Here is a 23088-nt window from a genome sequence, read left to right as displayed (position 1 = left end):
TCTCTTTGTCCTTGTCCTTCCCACTGGAGTCCTTAGGGGACACCCGGTGGGAGAACCACTTGTCAGCCAACCTAGCCAGCTTAAAGGGGTCCAAAATGTTCTGGTCAGCCACATACTGACGCAGCTCTGGTGAACAGGCTTCAGAGAAATGCTCAAAAAACAAAAGGTGGGACAATTCAACAAAAGTCTTAACCTTGTATCCATCGATCCACCCCATCATGTTCATGTGCGCAGCACTCACCCAGTCAACCCAAGACATATTCTCCTTTTTCTTAAAATCCCTGAACCTTCTAAGGTATTGGGTAGGTGTCTTGCCGAACTTGGCAATCAAAGCAGACTTCATACACTCGTACTGACCCCTTTCTTCCACACTCAGCTTCAGAATACAGTCATACCCGGTTTGAGGCACTCTGCTTAACAAACACTTCGCCCAATCTCTTTTATCCACATCATGAATCTCACAAGCCATTTCAAACGCTTCAATCCATTGGAGGATATCCGAACCCTCCACAAATACACCAACCAAATCTTTCATAAACTTGGTGGCTGGGGACCTGACACTCTCACTGGTTCTAGCTGAAGTCTCCACTCTAGCTTTCTCTAGCTGGATCCTCTGACATTCAGTGTCCTGGCTCTTGAGTTCAAGGTCCTTATTTTTGAGCTCCACTTGTTGAGCCAACTCCTCTTTCTTAAGATCAGCATCTATTTCCAACTTGCGGTATTCAAAGGCCAATTTCATCCTTAATAACTCAAGCTCTAAGGAATTGCTGGAGTTTGGAACAGAGGCAGCAGGAATGGCAGCATTCCCAGAAACAGATTCAGCAGAAACCCCAGGGGCAGAGTCCTCATTGGTTGCATTCCCCCCCTCATCAAGAGTTTCACTATCAGTCTGGTAGTCCACCAGGGCAGCTATCAGCTCCGCCCTAGACTTATCCACAAAGTCTAACTCCCTGGCTTCACAAGCACTCTGGAGAGCCTCCAAGCTCATCCGAGTTAATTTGCCATTCGCAATAGACTCCATTGTTTGTAATGCAGTTACCTTGTACACAACTAAACCTTAACTTAATAAAGGGCAAATATCCTTTGTAAGTGGCACGGTTATACACTGATTCTTAAAACCATAAGCATCCCACCGCTGCCACCAGTGTGAGAGACGGGCCTCAACGACCGGTGGGGGGTGTCTGTACTTCCGCTCCCTATATGGTGGAGGAGAGGCACAGGAGACCCCAGCCAAGACTCTCTATTCGGTAGCAATGGTCGAGCAATCAAGGCCTAGCTTCTCAGGAGGTGATGCAGGCTGGTTCTTGAGTACAGTGTATCCCCAAGCCCCCACAAAGGAATATCCACACTCTGTATTGGTTAGAACACAGTCTTTATATAATCAATAGTTAAGGTTATGTACATTTATCATAGTAACTCACTTTGTACTCCGGCAAAATCTACAATGGCAAATATTTACAATCCTAAAGTGGTACCACCCTAGATCTCATTACAGTGCATTAACAATACTGTACAATGTCACACAGACCAATAGAGGGAAACCAGCAATAGAGAGAGGAGAGAAAACAAGATGGTTGAGCAGTAGGCAGAATACTGGCCCCTACCACTAGGCACAGTTCTGTGTGGAGATCCCCCCACCTGGGCAACCTGTAAATAAAGATATAGCACAAGCCCAGTCCATATATTGCTCTGCCAGTCTTATTCTCTCCTATAATGTTTTACCCCCCCAATGTACCTGGTGGAGTCGAGCTCCTCAAAGAGGCGTCGACAAACGTCGAGGAACTTGCTGTTCGGCGACGGGGAATCGACGGCCCTTCTTGAATGCCTTCCCTTTCAAGCGGGAGGCACGGGGCATCGAACGTCCGTCGACAAACGAGGTAGAACGATGTCGATGAGGCGGCAGCTTCGTCCAAGCGGTGCTCGTCGGCGTCGGAACGTCGGCGTCCTGCAAGGCGGAGGTGTGCGGGGCACCTCGATGACAATAGTTCTGGACCGCAAAGATTGTAGAGACGGAGGCCCAGCAAGGGCGTCCGAGTCTTTGAGGTCGTCGGGTGGCGGGAAACCCACCGGCAGGTTTCTCCTCGGCGCGTTGGTCGTCCTCGACTTTCTCCGGCAGGATAAGCGGTCGACGATGCGGTCGAGAGAGTCCTTCGATTGAATGTTCTTAGGCAAAGGAGCGGACGGCTCCAGTCGTCGGCGGCATGGCATCAAGTGGTTCCCACGGCTGGGCAACACAACTTCGACGGGCCTCCAGCGGTTACACAAACCCTGGTCGACGGCAATGGACTTCGACAGCGTCGATGTCCGGGTGCTTCACCTCGATCTCCTCAGCGGTCCCGTCTCGGGTCGACAGCCTTTCGAGGGTCTGTCTTCCAGGGCGCTTCGGCGAAGATGGAGCGGTGCTCGATGGTCCCTCGGAGCACGGGAAGAGGGCGCCTTACCAGGTCCTCTCTCGGGTCAGCCCTCGACGAATTCGTCAGCCTTCGGATCGGTCGAAGCAAATGCCACAGCAAGTCTTCTTCTTCCAGATGGACGTTGAGGATCAGCAGTTCCAGTTACTCGTAGAGTGGAGACTCAGCTCCCTGGCTGATTTAGGAGCACAATGGTCGCTTCTCAACCAAAGGTCCCTTCTGAACACTTTTCCAGTGGTGAGAGGTCCCCAGATATACTATCCTCTCTCTCATCCACGCTGCTGGCACACACTCAGCAGCCAATCATACTGCAGGGCATTCATGCAGTCAGTCAGCCAATCAGGCACACAGTGCATTCAGGCCACACTCCTCCCTTCCAGACACTCACAACAGGAAATGTGGATTGGGACAAGGACCCAGCCATTCAACACTACACACTGCATTCAGGCCAGTTTCGGGCAGGGCTGTCTCAGTCTTTGTCTCTCATGCCAGAAACCAGACAACCACAACAAGAAGTGAATATTGGTCACACACTCCATTCACCCAGGTCCCACCCACAGGAGGTACCCACAACATACAGTCACTGGGAAGGCTCCAGCCAGTCTAGCTGGGCCTTCCCAACAATACCATACATGGAACTTCCACCCAACAGCCAGTCAGGGGGAAGGGACAGAGACAGGGCTTCCCAGGACTTTGGGAAAACAAGATAGCAGGCAATAGAAAGCAAGAGGCCACAGGGGCCATCTTGTTTTCTATCAGGAATCAACAGATCCCAATGGCAGGGCCGGGGTATCCCAAAATGGAGGACACCCGGAGCACCTGTCAAATTCAGCACGGAGCTGCCACCAGCCCATACCCTGCTCTGGGGCCACCCACAGGTGCCCAAAAACATACACTAGGGGCACAGGGTTGTACCCCTACCCATGGGTGCCATAAGGGTATCCCATGGGTCTGTTCACCAAACCAAAAGAGAGAGCTGCACTGCCAGGAGTCCCACATGGACTCCGGGGCAGAAAACATAACAGATCACACGGTAAAAACAGTAAAAGGACAAGGATTCGGAGGCCCTGTCCCTCAGATGCATTTCCAGCATCACACTAATCCATGTGGCCATTCCCACCCAGTTGCTGCCCCTCCCCATGCAGAACACCTCCTCCTGGGGACTCTTTGAGCCGACTTGATTCAAGCTTTCCCATCACACTTTGCACCTGAAGTGCTTGCCAGTGTTTTTCAAAGATGTCTTCTGAGAGTTAATGACTTCATTGGAGTTGTACACACACTAATGGTCTAATAAAAATGTCTTTAACCAGGTCTGCCTTCAGCCACTTCATTTATAACAACTCTTTCTTTCACTGAAGTCCTGTCAAAACGAAACATTGGCAAAGCCAACAGTTTTGTATTGCATATAAGTATTGGGCATTTGCCATGCACTGCTGTTAGATGCCCAGGTACTCACACCGTTTTGAACATGCTACTAGCAATGGCCTATTAATACCACTACGGCAGCGCTTGGCAAGTGCCTTTTCCATGCCTACAAAAAAGCCCAAACTTTTGGCATTGCCAATGCTGGTATTCTAACGTGATGTAGCTAAGGTTCCCTCTTGGTTTGAGAGGGCAATGCAGCAGTGTCTATAGAACGGGGTGTTTGCAGAACGGGATGTCTGCAGTGTGGTGAGCCTTAAAGATGGACGAAGTATATGTAACTTAAACCTAGTCTTGTAAATAACATTGTGACTCAACCTGATCTAGTTTACCGAGGCCGGCACCTGCCCAGTATATTCATAAACATCCTATGCATGCATACTCGCACACACACATTAAGAGACCAATAGCATTTGATAAAAACCCAGCACTCTTAGTGCCTGGCTTTGGATTAACAAGAAAACTACGGATCCAGTGATAACGTTGCCAGAAAAATGGCCGCCAGGTAGTGAAATTTCCCTAAAAATGCACCCTCCAAATAATCAAACACTTTACTCAGATATTGTAGGATTGGAGGTAATCATATATAACTACACCCCTCTTGTAATATTTTGGGAAAGAATTTTAGGGGTCAGGGAAAAAAAGTCACCTATCTGGTGACTTTTCCCCAGCGACAGTATCACAAGGAACCAAAAATTACACATAGAGAGCACCAACTATTCACATACATGACATTCAGGATTTTGCACTGGGCCCATCATTTCATACGAATGGTGGGGTGGGTGGAGAGCACGCAGCATAAGCTGATGACTACTCAACGGTTACTCTGTGCGTGCATGGCCGCGTGAGAAGTGGGAGAGATCATAGCTAGATAGGGGTAACGCTGCACAAAGATGATGCCACTAAAGCCTGCCTCTGTGGAGGACCTCCACCGTTGCTCGGGGGGCTACTCTGTCCAGACTTGGAAGACTCCCAGAGGACCATAGCTGAAAGCCATGACCCTGTTCCCAGCAGCAAACCTTGAGAAAGCGCCACCACTTCACCAGGTAGTAGTCATCGCCTGGATGTGGTGAGTCTGGAGTGTTCGGCTGGATGCTGCTGGCAGGAGTGCGGCCGATGTTCCGAGAGACTGGGACAGGGAAAGATGTGTGCTATGTAATGGTGGGGGTTGTAGGTTTAGTGTGTATGAGAGGGGCAGGCAAAATAGCCCCCGTTTGGGCGAGTTGCATTGAATGAGGAGCGAGGCCTTATGCCGCTAGTTGTAGAGGACAACTGCTGTGAACTTGCTAACACCACAGGGCAGCCTGAAGGCCTATCTTAAAGAATAGAGAGTGGATTTATGAAGTGGACGAAGGCTAAGGCCAGTGGGCCACAGGGAAAGGACCCCCATTCCTGAGGTTACAAGAGTCCCAGATGTCAAATACCCCTTTTTGGGACCTATGGTGACTCAGAGCCAGGAAGGACCCCTGGTGCCCTGCTTGGACAATGGGTCGCCCATCTTCTGCAATGCCTGATCAGGAATGATGGCACATCGTGAGTCAGTATGGTATATGATCACTGATCAGGTTTACATAAACTATGCTGTTTTAAAGAACCAAGCACTGAAGCACAGGCGATCCAGGCGTATATGTCTTTTATTCTGGTGTGGATAATTCTGGCACGAATGCTCTCCCATCTCAATTGCTGCCAAACACCCAACCTACGATCCCCAATTGAGAAGCACCCCTACATTGCATTGAACCCCAATGTTCCATAGTGCTACATGCATGTAACACTTCCACTTCCTTACTATACATTTAATAGTGCCCAGTGGTGAAGTGTATGAAAAGAAGTAGTGGAATTATGTTCCCTGCTGGCCCCTCAAACCTCACTGGCATGCCCCCCTTCCACGCGCAATACACACCCCAAACCTGGGTCCCACCTTTACTCCATTACATCCCCACCACTGTGTAAAGACTGAAAGAAACATGGTGAAATGCAAAAGGCACAGCATGCAGCCTTGCACACCCTCCCCTTTCTAATCACCCGCCATCCGCACCTCTTAAGAAGAGGTGTGCTAAAGATTAAAGCCACTTAGCGCTTAACTGCATGTACAGCTCTGCCTGCAGAATTTTCTTGTTAAGTTGCTTAAATGCAAAAGAAGAATTCTGATTGCTGCGGGAGCAGGGCTATGATGGGGCTTGGGAATGGGCTTTGTCCCAGACAGGCCACTGAAAAAATAACACTAGCCCAGCAGTTCTATGATAGCTCCCCATGATGTGAGGCACTGGCGTAGCGGGGGCCCCTGCACTCCCTGTAGTGTGGGGGGCACTGCCAAACCATGGTAAAGGCTGGTCTGGGGCTTACAGCGTGAGATGGATGTGTGCAGTAAGGGTTGGAGCTGACTGTGACATGCGGCACGTCTCACATGCCACGTTCAGCTCTAGTCCCTTCTCCGGCTTCCTCGCGGCTCACAAACAGGAACCAGGAAGCTCTCCTAGGGGAGTGAAGGTTTATGGGTGAGTGACTAGTAGGTGAATGAGTATGAATGTGATGGTGTGTGTTTGAATGTTCTGGGTGGGTATGTGCCTGTGTGTACAATGCAGTGTGAGTTGACATGAGAGAAGGTGTATGAGTGAGTGACTGGTGGGTGAATGAGTATGAATGTGATAGTGTGTGTTTGAATGTTCTGGGTGAGTGGGTGCATTCCTCTATGGAGGACGCAGTTCGAGTGGATGTGAGAGGTTTATGGGTGAGTGACTGTGGAGTGAATGGGTATGAACATGATTGTGTGTGTCAATGTTCTGTGTGGTGGGTGCATGCCTGCGTGGTGAATGCAGTGTGAATGAATGGGAGAACAGATGTATGGGTGAGTGACCAGTGGGTGAAAGTGGATGTGTGTGTGTGTGTGTATGTGTGCGTAAAGCCCTGGGAGATTGGGGATCCCTAGAACATTTTGACACATCCTTTATTGACTTTTCATGGTTTACTGGTATTTTCGGGAAAAGCCAAGTTCATGTGTGTCATTACCGTGCTAGACTGCCATTTTGGTGCAGCCAGTCGAGAAATTGCTTACTGTGTCATGCATGACATTTATTATTCAGCATCTTGGATAAAGCAAGCATGATAAGTAGAATGACCTCACTAAACTGATGTTTTGCTGTAGCAGCCTGTATATTTCTTGCTGTAGCATGAGATTTTTTCTAAGTGAGCATCTATGATGAAGCAAGCATGATAAGTGTTCTTATGGGTTTAGACTAGCTTACATTGGAACCAGTTTGGACATGTTTTCTTATTGTGACATGTCAATTTTAACAGCCAAACCAACAGGACTATGTTCTTACATAGGAGCACTGGCGTATATTGGCAGAGCCAGCTTTGTGCCTAGTGCCATTAATGATACTATAAAAAACATCTCTGAGCAAACATGAGTATGTTCTTATATGGGAATGCTAGCATTTGTTTGTGGAGCCAGCATGGAGATGTATGGGCACAGCCCGCATGAAAATGTTTTTTATACTTGCATATATTGCAGGGATCGGCAAGACAATGCATTGGGAAATGCGCTTGTGCAATTTTGGTGACTTGTATCTATTGTATTTTTTTTTCATGAGTTACCCTACACTGATTGCAAACTGTCTGGCCTTTTACCCAATTTTCCACAGAAAGTGTGCTGTGAAATGCACCATTTTAACGCATTATTCAAAACATTTTCGCAGGGGAGCGAGAAGAATCCCCCAAACCCATTTTCGTTAGTTCGCACCCCCTCGCTACGCCCGGTCACAATCGCATACTTGTTGCAAATATTTGCACCCTCCAATAAAACAACTCTCCAACCACCACCGGTGGCTGGTATATTTCTATGCTAGGTGAAACATTTAGGGTTTGATTAAAAAACCTATTTACTTCTTACACCTGGAGTAGCGCATGCCCCTACAGCGGCACAATCATCATGGACCTTGCGCACACGTTGTGGTCCGGGCCGGCCCGGGGTGTGGCGTGCCCTGTGCTTTGTTAAGGAGCTTGTGGGTGGGGGGGGGTCCTCAGCATGACTCACAGGGGGGCCATCACATTTTGTGCTACACCTCTGATGTGAGGTTGTAGCTGATCCATACTTCCCAGGTTGGAATCCCCAGAAAGGTGAAAGCAAAAAACAAACATGCATGAGGTTTAAGGGAACGTTGTACCTCTGGAAGCGTGACTCCCGACACAGTGCACTGAAGTGCAAGTTTCAACTTCTTCCTGCATTTTTATTTTGAAACAAAAGCATTCCGGGACGGTTTCTTTTTAAAATACAAGTATATAAATGTTCAAATTAATACAAAAATTAGACGAGCTGCATTCCCATCCGCTCCACAAATGAATACTCTACTAGGGCCAGTCTCTTTACTCAAGTAGACATTAGCACCTAGAGTTGGCGCAACAAAATATCAGGACATTGGGCGCGTGGGCATTATCTGCCGGGACAAGCCTGCATTTCCCACTTTTGGTCACCACCGCCTTTGATGTCCCTTTTTTCCATCTCCCCTGCTCTTTACTGTACCAGGTTTACTCCTCACCGTCGACCTTAAATAAGGTTGCTCAATCATATATAGCTCTTGCGTAAAATAATTCAAATGTCAGACAAAATATATTTCCAAATGGTACAAAGTTTTTCCAAGAGAAATGTTTAATTCACATTTCCTGGTTTTATATCTTTCTTGATTAGTTCAGATATTGCGAGGCAACTCAAAATCGATAGGTCAATTATTAACAATAGTACATATGCCAATGCATTTCGGTCTGAGACCATCTTCAGGGCTGTACTGAAGTGAGTGTAGAATCTGCACCGTGTTAACATCAATTATTCATCAGAATACACATAAATATAATAGATAATTCAAAATAAAGCAAGGCACATACCCCAAATAGATCCAAATGGATGTTGTACATGTAAGAGAAAAATAAATATGAAAAATATGTCAACATACATTATATCGCTAACCATTCATAGTTGTTTTTCCTCTTTGTATTTTGTGTCCTGTACCTGCTAATTGTGAGTTGTCCTCTCCTATGAATGCGTTCGTAGAACGTCTCCAGTGTTCCTGTTAATTGCCAGAGGGGAATATATATTACTATTATTCTAGCTATATCCAATTGTGAAGCTATTTCAACCTGAAAAGTTAAATGGGCTCTTACCTGCACTCGTATGATTCGCGCGCGGGACCGATCGCGCTCCCTGTGAGAGCGAAAGTGAACTGCGCGCGGCCAAAAAATGCTTTTAAGGGTAGTCATGGGAACCTGGGCGGGGCGTCGAGCAGCAGCAAAGTTGCTGTCGCACGTACGCCTCGGGACCCACCGCCCTACGGGAGCGCAGGGGGGCGGGACTGTTGCCATGACCCCAAGGTGTGTGTATGCTCTGTGTTACTGATGATGGAATTAACTCGAGTGAAAGAGAGGTGTGGATAAAGCCTAGGCAATTAGTGGAAACTATACACGTGACTTAGTTCTATATCTGTGTATATGTTCTATGAATGTCAACCAATGTAGGTGTCAAAATAAGGATAGATACTGGTTGTGTGGAGTGGATCATGCGATCCATACCCATTCATACACTCCTAAATATTTTAAACTGTTGCATGATGTGCAATTAATACATGTAAGTGCAAAAACACCAGAAAACAACACCAAGTTCAATCACACGTTTTCAATGTGTCCCCAGTTGTATCTGGATCTAAGTCCATTGCGCTTCTTCATCCACGAAGAATTCAAAGACTTATTCTTGAACCAACCGTGAATCTGGCTTTTTTAGAGAAAACACATATAATTGATCTCTTCATTGATTCCCTTCGGTGTAAGGGAACTTAGTCTGTCTATCCAAAACGTTTCTCGTTGATCAATTCTTTTTTGTAGATCCTCGTATCTTTCTCTTCTTTGGACTCTTTCCAGGACTACAAATTTAATCTGTGCCAGATTGTGTTGTTTACTCTGCCAGTGTCTTGCTACTGCAGAGCTTGCAGTCTTGTTCCTGATACAAGATCTGTGTTCGTTCCACCTGATCTTTGCTGTGCGCTGTGTTTGTCCGACGTAGTATAAACCACAAGGGCATTTAATTCCATATATGATCCCTGCCGTGTCACATGTGGCATAGCATTTCAATTTGATTTTTTCTCCAGTATATGGATGATTTATGGTTTGTCCTTTCATGATATATCCACAGTTGCTGCAGTTGAGGCATGGAAATGTACCTATGCGGTCCGTGCTTCTCTTCTTTTGTGGGGGTCTCGTGTGGACTAATCTGTCTTTCAAATTAGAACTTCTCTGGTAGGCAAATGTGGGGGTTTCTTTAAATAGGTGTTCTACCCTTTTATCACATGTAACAGTGTTCCAATTTTTCTTTATGATTGACTTAATCCGATTGCTTTGGCGTGAATATTTCGATACAAACACCAGTGGGGGAGAGATATCCTGTTTGTTGATTTTAGGTTTGAGTAATTCTTCTCTATCTTGTGTAGCCGTGCGTATTTCTGCTGATGTAACTTCCTCTGTTGAATAACCGCGGGCTAGAAATTTCTTGCCCATTTCTCTCACAGCTCTTTCGTATTCACTTTGGTTACTCACAATCCTTTTCACTCGAAGCAACTGACTGTAAGGTAAATTCTTGATCAGACTGGGTTGATGAAAACTGAGTCTATGTAGCAGACTGTTCCTATCTGTGCTTTTCCGATAGATAGTGGTTTGATATCCAGTTTCTGTGACATTAATCTCAACGTCCAGAAAATGAATAGATTTACGTGAATATTCGTATGTGAACTGTATACGTGGGTCTATGTTGTTGATGTATCCAAAAAATTCTAGTAGGTGTGATTCTGTGCTCTTCCAGATGCCGAAAATATCATCTATGTACCGGATCCAGGTGATAAGTTCTTGATTCCATACGTTGTTTGTCAGAACATGTTCTGTTTCGAATTTGTGCATGAAGGAGTTTGCATATGAAGGGGCCATGGTTGCCCCCATGGCCGTGCCTGCAACCTGTAAGTAAAATTTATCTTTAAATTGGAAGTATGAATTGTTACTAATGAATTCCAACAATCCCATAATGAACTCTTTTTGTGCAGGTATTTCTCCTTCCCTCAGGAGCATCCACTCCACCGCTTCTCTGCCCAAGTCATGGGGAATCGATGTATATAAGCTTTTTACGTCTACTGTGAAGCAAATGTTGTCGTTGTTGAATGGAACACTTCTTAGGTGTTGTAGGAAATGAGTAGAATCTTTGATGTAGGTACTTGTCTTTTGAATCAAAGGTTGCAAGAAATAGTCAATGTATTTTCCGAGTGGTTCGAGGATGCTGTTGATTCCGGCTACTATAGGTCTTCCCGGAGGTTTCTGTGTATCTTTATGTATCTTCGGAAGAGTATAGAAATGAGGAACTTTTGGATATGTATTCGTCAGAAATTTCTTTGTATTATGATTTATCCATTCTAATTCTTCTGCTCTTTCCAAAAGTTTGTCCAGGTTACCCCGAATCTCCTCTGTAGGATCTGCGTCTAGTGATGCATAGGTGTTGATGTCCCCAAGCTGTCTAAAGCATTCTTCTTCATAATCGCTTGTATTGAGTAGAACTAAGCCTCCTCCTTTATCTGCAGATCGTATTGTTATCCTGTCATCTCCATACAAGTTCTTAATGAGTTCCAACTCATGAGGTTTCATGTTCTGATTTCTCGGATGCCTGAATTTGATCTTTTCAAGGTCTCTTGTGACCTGTTTCTGGAAGATATCCACCGAGGGGACTGTTATTGGTGGGATGAAATTGCTCTTTCCTCTGAATTCTTTGAAGTCTGAATCTTCTGTATTTCTAGGATTCTCTTCCTCTAGTTCACTGAAAAAAACTTTCAATTTCATTTTACGAACCAGTTTGTATAGTTCAATCTTAGAATCAAATAGGGTGCTGTCGTATGTAGGAACAAAACTGAGTCCCTTTTGTAATGTTTTAATTTCAGACAGGGTTAGATTTCTAGAGGACAAATTAATCACTATGTTCTCTTCTGTTGTTGTCTCGTATTCGGTTTTGTCTTTTGCCTTCCTTTTCCCCCTTCTTGTTCTCTTCTTCCTAATCCTAAAAAAGGCTCTCTTTCTCTGTTCGGTGTTTCAGTTGGGTCTGCTGTACTTGATGCTCCTGGTGTAGCTTCTTCTTCTTGATTCTGTATTTCTCTCTCAGTGTCCGTTCCAGAACTAGAAGTCTCGCTTGTGAAGTTTTGTTTTGGTTTCCTTATTGGAGGGCCATATTTTTCCATCCATGTATAAACTTCATCTTTGAGATAATCGTAAGTATCCCGTTTGAATTTTCGGATTTTTTTGGTTTCTAATTCCGTCTTGTACCCAGATAATTTCTTGTTGATGTCTTCCAAGATGGAATCTACTTCTTCTCTATTTAATGTTGCCACTAAAGACTTCTCAATTTCTAAGATCTCCTCTCCCAGATCTTTAAGGTCTTTGGCCAGTTCTTGTATGGTTAATAAAATCAAATCCAACGAACATTTATTCAGTATAGCCTCCCACTTCTTTACGAAAGCTTTACTTTCTTTGCATAAGGTGGGCCTCAATTGTAGACGTAGACCTCTTGGTATTCTTTGACTTTTATGATATCTCCCCAGTGTTATCGCATGTAGTTTACGATTGATCTCTTTTCTTATTAGATATTCTAGCTGTTTAATTTGACTGGTTGGATCCTGTTTCTTATTGCTTGTGCCACTAAATCCACTGTCGGTGATGAGACCTAAGATTTCGTTCGCCTCTTCGGCTGTGAAGCCTAGCGTGTCCGCTCTATTTGTCGTTAAGCCTTCAATGTCCGCAAATGACATTATTCTTGATGATTATGGTACTGTAGAGGATTTCTAAAATAAATTCTTTAAAGAGATGTGTGCCTCCACCTTGGATATGCCTAGGCCAAGTTACAGAAATACAATGTGAAGGTGGGCACCACAGAAGTTAGGTCCTTTAATATAGATAAAGTTCATTTAGGAAAATTGTGTAATATTTTAACCTGGAGCTGCCAGTCTATGATTGATCCTGTGGCATCCGGATCACACTAAACGAATTCCAAGAAAAAGTAAGGTAAAAATACCGTACTTAAGACTGGTGCTCTCAGTTGACCTTAAATAAGGTTGCTCAATCATATATAGCTCTTGCGTAAAATAATTCAAATGTCAGACAAAATATATTTCCAAATGGTACAAAGTTTTTCCAAGAGAAATGTTTAATTCACATTTCCTGGTTTTATATCTTTCTTGATTAGTTCAGATATTGCGAGGCAACTCAAAATCGATAGGTCAATTATTAACAATAGTACATATGCCAATGCATTTCGGTCTGAGACCATCTTCAGGGCTGTACTGAAGTGAGTGTAGAATCTGCACCGTGTTAACATCAATTATTCATCAGAATACACATAAATATAATAGATAATTCAAAATAAAGCAAGGCACATACCCCAAATAGATCCAAATGGATGTTGTACATGTAAGAGAAAAATAAATATGAAAAATATGTCAACATACATTATATCGCTAACCATTCATAGTTGTTTTTCCTCTTTGTATTTTGTGTCCTGTACCTGCTAATTGTGAGTTGTCCTCTCCTATGAATGCGTTCGTAGAACGTCTCCAGTGTTCCTGTTAATTGCCAGAGGGGAATATATATTACTATTATTCTAGCTATATCCAATTGTGAAGCTATTTCAACCTGAAAAGTTAAATGGGCTCTTACCTGCACTCGTATGATTCGCGCGCGGGACCGATCGCGCTCCCTGTGAGAGCGAAAGTGAACTGCGCGCGGCCAAAAAATGCTTTTAAGGGTAGTCATGGGAACCTGGGCGGGGCGTCGAGCAGCAGCAAAGTTGCTGTCGCACGTACGCCTCGGGACCCACCGCCCTACGGGAGCGCAGGGGGGCGGGACTGTTGCCATGACCCCAAGGTGTGTGTATGCTCTGTGTTACTGATGATGGAATTAACTCGAGTGAAAGAGAGGTGTGGATAAAGCCTAGGCAATTAGTGGAAACTATACACGTGACTTAGTTCTATATCTGTGTATATGTTCTATGAATGTCAACCAATGTAGGTGTCAAAATAAGGATAGATACTGGTTGTGTGGAGTGGATCATGCGATCCATACCCATTCATACACTCCTAAATATTTTAAACTGTTGCATGATGTGCAATTAATACATGTAAGTGCAAAAACACCAGAAAACAACACCAAGTTCAATCACACGTTTTCAATGTGTCCCCAGTTGTATCTGGATCTAAGTCCATTGCGCTTCTTCATCCACGAAGAATTCAAAGACTTATTCTTGAACCAACCGTGAATCTGGCTTTTTTAGAGAAAACACATATAATTGATCTCTTCATTGATTCCCTTCGGTGTAAGGGAACTTAGTCTGTCTATCCAAAACGTTTCTCGTTGATCAATTCTTTTTTGTAGATCCTCGTATCTTTCTCTTCTTTGGACTCTTTCCAGGACTACAAATTTAATCTGTGCCAGATTGTGTTGTTTACTCTGCCAGTGTCTTGCTACTGCAGAGCTTGCAGTCTTGTTCCTGATACAAGATCTGTGTTCGTTCCACCTGATCTTTGCTGTGCGCTGTGTTTGTCCGACGTAGTATAAACCACAAGGGCATTTAATTCCATATATGATCCCTGCCGTGTCACATGTGGCATAGCATTTCAATTTGATTTTTTCTCCAGTATATGGATGATTTATGGTTTGTCCTTTCATGATATATCCACAGTTGCTGCAGTTGAGGCATGGAAATGTACCTATGCGGTCCGTGCTTCTCTTCTTTTGTGGGGGTCTCGTGTGGACTAATCTGTCTTTCAAATTAGAACTTCTCTGGTAGGCAAATGTGGGGGTTTCTTTAAATAGGTGTTCTACCCTTTTATCACATGTAACAGTGTTCCAATTTTTCTTTATGATTGACTTAATCCGATTGCTTTGGCGTGAATATTTCGATACAAACACCAGTGGGGGAGAGATATCCTGTTTGTTGATTTTAGGTTTGAGTAATTCTTCTCTATCTTGTGTAGCCGTGCGTATTTCTGCTGATGTAACTTCCTCTGTTGAATAACCGCGGGCTAGAAATTTCTTGCCCATTTCTCTCACAGCTCTTTCGTATTCACTTTGGTTACTCACAATCCTTTTCACTCGAAGCAACTGACTGTAAGGTAAATTCTTGATCAGACTGGGTTGATGAAAACTGAGTCTATGTAGCAGACTGTTCCTATCTGTGCTTTTCCGATAGATAGTGGTTTGATATCCAGTTTCTGTGACATTAATCTCAACGTCCAGAAAATGAATAGATTTACGTGAATATTCGTATGTGAACTGTATACGTGGGTCTATGTTGTTGATGTATCCAAAAAATTCTAGTAGGTGTGATTCTGTGCTCTTCCAGATGCCGAAAATATCATCTATGTACCGGATCCAGGTGATAAGTTCTTGATTCCATACGTTGTTTGTCAGAACATGTTCTGTTTCGAATTTGTGCATGAAGGAGTTTGCATATGAAGGGGCCATGGTTGCCCCCATGGCCGTGCCTGCAACCTGTAAGTAAAATTTATCTTTAAATTGGAAGTATGAATTGTTACTAATGAATTCCAACAATCCCATAATGAACTCTTTTTGTGCAGGTATTTCTCCTTCCCTCAGGAGCATCCACTCCACCGCTTCTCTGCCCAAGTCATGGGGAATCGATGTATATAAGCTTTTTACGTCTACTGTGAAGCAAATGTTGTCGTTGTTGAATGGAACACTTCTTAGGTGTTGTAGGAAATGAGTAGAATCTTTGATGTAGGTACTTGTCTTTTGAATCAAAGGTTGCAAGAAATAGTCAATGTATTTTCCGAGTGGTTCGAGGATGCTGTTGATTCCGGCTACTATAGGTCTTCCCGGAGGTTTCTGTGTATCTTTATGTATCTTCGGAAGAGTATAGAAATGAGGAACTTTTGGATATGTATTCGTCAGAAATTTCTTTGTATTATGATTTATCCATTCTAATTCTTCTGCTCTTTCCAAAAGTTTGTCCAGGTTACCCCGAATCTCCTCTGTAGGATCTGCGTCTAGTGATGCATAGGTGTTGATGTCCCCAAGCTGTCTAAAGCATTCTTCTTCATAATCGCTTGTATTGAGTAGAACTAAGCCTCCTCCTTTATCTGCAGATCGTATTGTTATCCTGTCATCTCCATACAAGTTCTTAATGAGTTCCAACTCATGAGGTTTCATGTTCTGATTTCTCGGATGCCTGAATTTGATCTTTTCAAGGTCTCTTGTGACCTGTTTCTGGAAGATATCCACCGAGGGGACTGTTATTGGTGGGATGAAATTGCTCTTTCCTCTGAATTCTTTGAAGTCTGAATCTTCTGTATTTCTAGGATTCTCTTCCTCTAGTTCACTGAAAAAAACTTTCAATTTCATTTTACGAACCAGTTTGTATAGTTCAATCTTAGAATCAAATAGGGTGCTGTCGTATGTAGGAACAAAACTGAGTCCCTTTTGTAATGTTTTAATTTCAGACAGGGTCCCTCGGTGGATATCTTCCAGAAACAGGTCACAAGAGACCTTGAAAAGATCAAATTCAGGCATCCGAGAAATCAGAACATGAAACCTCATGAGTTGGAACTCATTAAGAACTTGTATGGAGATGACAGGATAACAATACGATCTGCAGATAAAGGAGGAGGCTTAGTTCTACTCAATACAAGCGATTATGAAGAAGAATGCTTTAGACAGCTTGGGGACATCAACACCTATGCATCACTAGACGCAGATCCTACAGAGGAGATTCGGGGTAACCTGGACAAACTTTTGGAAAGAGCAGAAGAATTAGAATGGATAAATCATAATACAAAGAAATTTCTGACGAATACATATCCAAAAGTTCCTCATTTCTATACTCTTCCGAAGATACATAAAGATACACAGAAACCTCCGGGAAGACCTATAGTAGCCGGAATCAACAGCATCCTCGAACCACTCGGAAAATACATTGACTATTTCTTGCAACCTTTGATTCAAAAGACAAGTACCTACATCAAAGATTCTACTCATTTCCTACAACACCTAAGAAGTGTTCCATTCAACAACGACAACATTTGCTTCACAGTAGACGTAAAAAGCTTATATACATCGATTCCCCATGACTTGGGCAGAGAAGCGGTGGAGTGGATGCTCCTGAGGGAAGGAGAAATACCTGCACAAAAAGAGTTCATTATGGGATTGTTGGAATTCATTAGTAACAATTCATACTTCCAATTTAAAGATAAATTTTACTTACAGGTTGCAGGCACGGCCATGGGGGCAACCATGGCCCCTTCATATGCAAACTCCTTCATGCACAAATTCGAAACAGAACATGTTCTGACAAACAACGTATGGAATCAAGAACTTATCACCTGGATCCGGTACATAGATGATATTTTCGGCATCTGGAAGAGCACAGAATCACACCTACTAGAATTTTTTGGATACATCAACAACATAGACCCACGTATACAGTTCACATACGAATATTCACGTAAATCTATTCATTTTCTGGACGTTGAGATTAATGTCACAGAAACTGGATATCAAACCACTATCTATCGGAAAAGCACAGATAGGAACAGTCTGCTACATAGACTCAGTTTTCATCAACCCAGTCTGATCAAGAATTTACCTTACAGTCAGTTGCTTCGAGTGAAAAGGATTGTGAGTAACCAAAGTGAATACGAAAGAGCTGTGAGAGAAATGGGCAAGAAATTTCTAGCCCGCGGTTATTCAACAGAGGAAGTTACATCAGCAGAAATACGCACGGCTACACAAGATAGAGAAGAATTACTCAAACCTAAAATCAACAAACAGGATATCTCTCCCCCACTGGTGTTTGTATCGAAATATTCACGCCAAAGCAATCGGATTAAGTCAATCATAAAGAAAAATTGGAACACTGTTACATGTGATAAAAGGGTAGAACACCTATTTAAAGAAACCCCCACATTTGCCTACCAGAGAAGTTCTAATTTGAAAGACAGATTAGTCCACACGAGACCCCCACAAAAGAAGAGAAGCACGGACCGCATAGGTACATTTCCATGCCTCAACTGCAGCAACTGTGGATATATCATGAAAGGACAAACCATAAATCATCCATATACTGGAGAAAAAATCAAATTGAAATGCTATGCCACATGTGACACGGCAGGGATCATATATGGAATTAAATGCCCTTGTGGTTTATACTACGTCGGACAAACACAGCGCACAGCAAAGATCAGGTGGAACGAACACAGATCTTGTATCAGGAACAAGACTGCAAGCTCTGCAGTAGCAAGACACTGGCAGAGTAAACAACACAATCTGGCACAGATTAAATTTGTAGTCCTGGAAAGAGTCCAAAGAAGAGAAAGATACGAGGATCTACAAAAAAGAATTGATCAACGAGAAACGTTTTGGATAGACAGACTAAGTTCCCTTACACCGAAGGGAATCAATGAAGAGATCAATTATATGTGTTTTCTCTAAAAAAGCCAGATTCACGGTTGGTTCAAGAATAAGTCTTTGAATTCTTCGTGGATGAAGAAGCGCAATGGACTTAGATCCAGATACAACTGGGGACACATTGAAAACGTGTGATTGAACTTGGTGTTGTTTTCTGGTGTTTTTGCACTTACATGTATTAATTGCACATCATGCAACAGTTTAAAATATTTAGGAGTGTATGAATGGGTATGGATCGCATGATCCACTCCACACAACCAGTATCTATCCTTATTTTGACACCTACATTGGTTGACATTCATAGAACATATACACAGATATAGAACTAAGTCACGTGTATAGTTTCCACTAATTGCCTAGGCTTTATCCACACCTCTCTTTCACTCGAGTTAATTCCATCATCAGTAACACAGAGCATACACACACCTTGGGGTCATGGCAACAGTCCCGCCCCCCTGCGCTCCCGTAGGGCGGTGGGTCCCGAGGCGTACGTGCGACAGCAACTTTGCTGCTGCTCGACGCCCCGCCCAGGTTCCCATGACTACCCTTAAAAGCATTTTTTGGCCGCGCGCAGTTCACTTTCGCTCTCACAGGGAGCGCGATCGGTCCCGCGCGCGAATCATACGAGTGCAGGTAAGAGCCCATTTAACTTTTCAGGTTGAAATAGCTTCACAATTGGATATAGCTAGAATAATAGTAATATATATTCCCCTCTGGCAATTAACAGGAACACTGGAGACGTTCTACGAACGCATTCATAGGAGAGGACAACTCACAATTAGCAGGTACAGGACACAAAATACAAAGAGGAAAAACAACTATGAATGGTTAGCGATATAATGTATGTTGACATATTTTTCATATTTATTTTTCTCTTACATGTACAACATCCATTTGGATCTATTTGGGGTATGTGCCTTGCTTTATTTTGAATTATCTATTATATTTATGTGTATTCTGATGAATAATTGATGTTAACACGGTGCAGATTCTACACTCACTTCAGTACAGCCCTGAAGATGGTCTCAGACCGAAATGCATTGGCATATGTACTATTGTTAATAATTGACCTATCGATTTTGAGTTGCCTCGCAATATCTGAACTAATCAAGAAAGATATAAAACCAGGAAATGTGAATTAAACATTTCTCTTGGAAAAACTTTGTACCATTTGGAAATATATTTTGTCTGACATTTGAATTATTTTACGCAAGAGCTATATATGATTGAGCAACCTTATTTAAGGTCAACTGAGAGCACCAGTCTTAAGTACGGTATTTTTACCTTACTTTTTCTTGGAATTCGTTTAGTGTGATCCGGATGCCACAGGATCAATCATAGACTGGCAGCTCCAGGTTAAAATATTACACAATTTTCCTAAATGAACTTTATCTATATTAAAGGACCTAACTTCTGTGGTGCCCACCTTCACATTGTATTTCTGTTACTCCTCACCGTCCCCACAGCCCCCCAAAGCCCAACTGTGCCAGCACTTGGCTCCCCTCTTGGTCAGGACCTCTTTCTCCTGCTGCATTAATCCTTGCATGCCCAAGGCAGCACATGCATGGCTCCTCTGGCAGTGACATACCAGGACATGTCACTACTGAAGGTGCAGCTCCCACACACCGGCTCCTTGTTTTTCCCATTTTTCTGAAATGTGTTTGTCACGTTGGCATCCACTGGGGGTGCTACTGGCGATAATAACCTTTTCTGCGGACTGCAATGTCCTGGTAACAGCTTGCCACCTGTTGTGAATGCTCTTGCTTGGCTCGGGCCGTTAATTAGGGACAGCAGGCCATTATCACCTCATTGGAACAGAATGCAGTGCTTAGCCACAGTGTGCAATGCCAGACTCTTTTGACTGGGGTGGCCCAAGCAGGGCACTGATTTATGCAGGCGTGGCATGAAGTACGAGTGCGCACACACACGCACGCACACACACACACACACACACTAGTTTAGGATAATGGGGTGTCACCTGCGCTGGCCAATCAGATTCCAGGGTAGTACATGCAACCCCAGGCCACTCCCTGGACACGCCTCTGTTCCCAACCAGTTGTGAAGGACTTCTCAGGGGGCAGGGGGACAGGGCAAGGGGTGGTAGCACATGAAGGCAAATGCCATGTCTATTTTTCATTTCAGAACCTGGCAGAATGCCCAGCTTGGAGAAGCCATGATCGAGAGCCTGGAGGCCCAAGGACTGCAACTGGCGAAAGAGAAGCAAGAGTATTTAGGTGGCATGCCCTGTCCTCCTTGAGACCTTGCATCTTGTAACCCCCATCACACAAACGTAGCGCCAAGAGGCGATTACATTTCTCTGGTTGTGATATATAAATGACCTCATTGACTGACTCACTCTTATCAGCCCTTCATCGCCCCCCCATAAAAAGTGTTCTGAAAGGATATCTAAGAGGACACAGCAATAGCCCCAAAACACTTTCCCAAGACCCTCGGCGGGTACAATAGTAGGTCCAAGGCTCCTTTTAACAAAGGCCAGAAACCTCTGGAGACAACACTTAAACGATTCTTTTTGTCAGGGAATATTTCCAAACCTTCGCCCAGTTGTTGTCTTATGTAGTGCTGAGGTGTAGCCATGTCGACTTGCTTAATTGCTTTTGTCATTTTCATGTCATTTTGTTGTAGACAGCATCTTGTATTCCTGTTTCTGTGACCCTTAGCATGGGATGTACCTGCAAACAGAAATGCGCCTTCATTTATTTTATTTTTGAATTTGTTGCTTCCATGCAAACCTAGCTCAAGAGCAGCGGAGCACTTCACTACAGGAGGGTGTGCCAGAATTGGGCTTGGCGTTTTATACAGTAGCACAGTACCGTTGGTGGAGGCAGAGAGGGATTTGTATTGGCCCGGCAGCAGGCATTGTTGAAAGAGCCACGTTTTTAGTGATTTGTGGAACTGGAGGATGGTGGGGGCATTTTGAGCCTCTCCTGGGATTGGCTCATGGCTTTGCCACTGGGTTGCCCAACCCCCAGAGCTACCAAGTGCCCACGTACCAGGCCTAGCAGCTTGCGCCGCTGCTGCCTTTTTAACCAGCAGCACTTTGCCTGCCAGGCCTTGTAGGCCCCATCGTCCTGACAGGAGAAAATAACTTTGTAATAACACAGCTCAGAAACATTTTCACTGGAAAAATATCTTTCCTCAAACATTTCTCCCACAAAAATCCCTCTCTTTACAAAAAGAAAAGCCAATTTTGAAACTCTGAGAGGATGCCTCTGGGTGTTGGGTGGCGGTGCAGAAGGGCAACGCCGCTGACAGGAAATAACAAAAGCCAACAAAAAGATCAAAACATAAAGGAACCAACAAACAATGAAAATAAAAATACTTTAAGAAGTAGACAGGAAAAAGAAATGTAACAGCAGTTTAAATCTGAGTAAAAAAATACATTTCCTGGTTGATCAGAGAGCCAGAAACCCTGTCCTGGGCACACCTGCCCTCCTCCCCCTTTTCCAATGTCACTGTTGACGGAGGCCCCTCTCCAGCTTTTCCAATTAAAGTGGGTGCGGCAAGCTGGGATTGCCTTTACAGTTTATCAGGCATATGTTTAGAAACTACATGAAAAACATTTTCATAATACATTCTTCAGAAGCTTCGCAGGAAAATAGCGCCCCAGGGTAGCCTTTTACATTGAAATGCGTTTGTGAGGAAAGAAAAGACTGAAAAGAAGCTTACAGTGCAGGCTAAGGTCAGGCTTGCACCCAATGTGCCCAGAAATGTCAAATTAGCTGGATGGATTTATTTATTTATTTATTTATAGGGTATTTATAATGCATCTATACACAGTGTGTTTCACGGTGACTTTAAAACTGCAAGTGCTTATGATTGGAAGGGACCAGTTGTTGAATGACTGAGTCCATCCCGTCTCCGCAGAGTGTCCTGGGGAAGCGCAAGAGGTACATTTGAAATTGTTCGATGCTGCTTGCTGGGAGCTACCGTACTGGTTATGATATGTTATTTATAAGGCGCTTAATACCCAGAGGTTTCTAAGTGCGGAGCCGGCGATCCGTGGTGCTCTGTGTCGTCTTGCTTCCAAGATGAGCACGTTGCCCCTGAGCTATCCTCCCGAGACCAGTCTTGGCCTGCACACCATTCCAATCACTCCCGCTGGTTGAGAGGCTACTCTTTGTTTGAGGGCAGAGTTGCTTAGTGTGAATCGCAAATAAAAGAAGTTGAGAAATGCAAAGTGCATGCAAGGGGCTTCCACCGTGTTGCTGGTGCCCTGCCTGCAATTTTCATCACTCACAAAGTGGAGTGTAATTGTGAAGCGGAAATCAAGACTAAGTCGCCTGTACTCACCACTTTGACTCTTCGCTATGTGAAGAATGAAACGCAGCATGCAAATTACACTTTACCGGTGGCCCCCACCGGCTATTTACCAGGGTCACTGTCAGGAGTATTCTATAGGAATCCTACGGCTTTACGCCAGCGTGAAAACCTCATGCAGGCGCCAAACTAGGTGCAAAACTGAGATACAAACTTGGAAAGGCACCAACATGTAGCAAAGAGCATTAAACGGAAGAGTTAAAGCATTGTACCTCACTTGTACACCTCCCTTTAACGCACGCCCCACTGAAAATGACCCCCAGAATGTGTTAGGAAAAGATGTAGATGCCTGCACTGTGACTTCTGACCAGGTGAGGTCGCTGCAGAGTCTGATTCTACAACAGCTCGGAAGCAGAAAGACAAATATACAGCCTTTCCCAGGGAATTGCCCTATGACCTTGCTGTACCTCATCATGCCCCCTCACCAGGA

The 23088-nt window shown here is 44.0% G+C and overlaps 1 protein-coding gene across 2 annotated transcripts in view; it reads left to right on the top strand.

The window, feature by feature from the left end:
- PLEKHD1 (pleckstrin homology and coiled-coil domain containing D1) overlaps nucleotides 1-23088 on the top strand; it is a 310344-nt gene that overhangs the window by 187814 nt on the left and 99442 nt on the right. For both annotated transcript variants that reach the window (XM_069638581.1, XM_069638582.1), the window contains one exon: nucleotides 20463-20554. In XM_069638581.1, coding sequence (XP_069494682.1) covers nucleotides 20463-20554 — 92 coding nt within the window. The remainder of the gene's footprint in view (nucleotides 1-20462; nucleotides 20555-23088) is intronic.

The sequence above is a fragment of the Ambystoma mexicanum genome, chromosome 14, assembly GCF_040938575.1.
Source record: "Ambystoma mexicanum isolate Mex_15411 chromosome 14, UKY_AmexF1_1, whole genome shotgun sequence".
Lineage (NCBI taxonomy): Eukaryota > Metazoa > Chordata > Amphibia > Caudata > Ambystomatidae > Ambystoma > Ambystoma mexicanum.
Note: the sequence above shows the minus strand (reverse complement) of the source record. Positions and strands in the feature narration are given on the sequence as shown.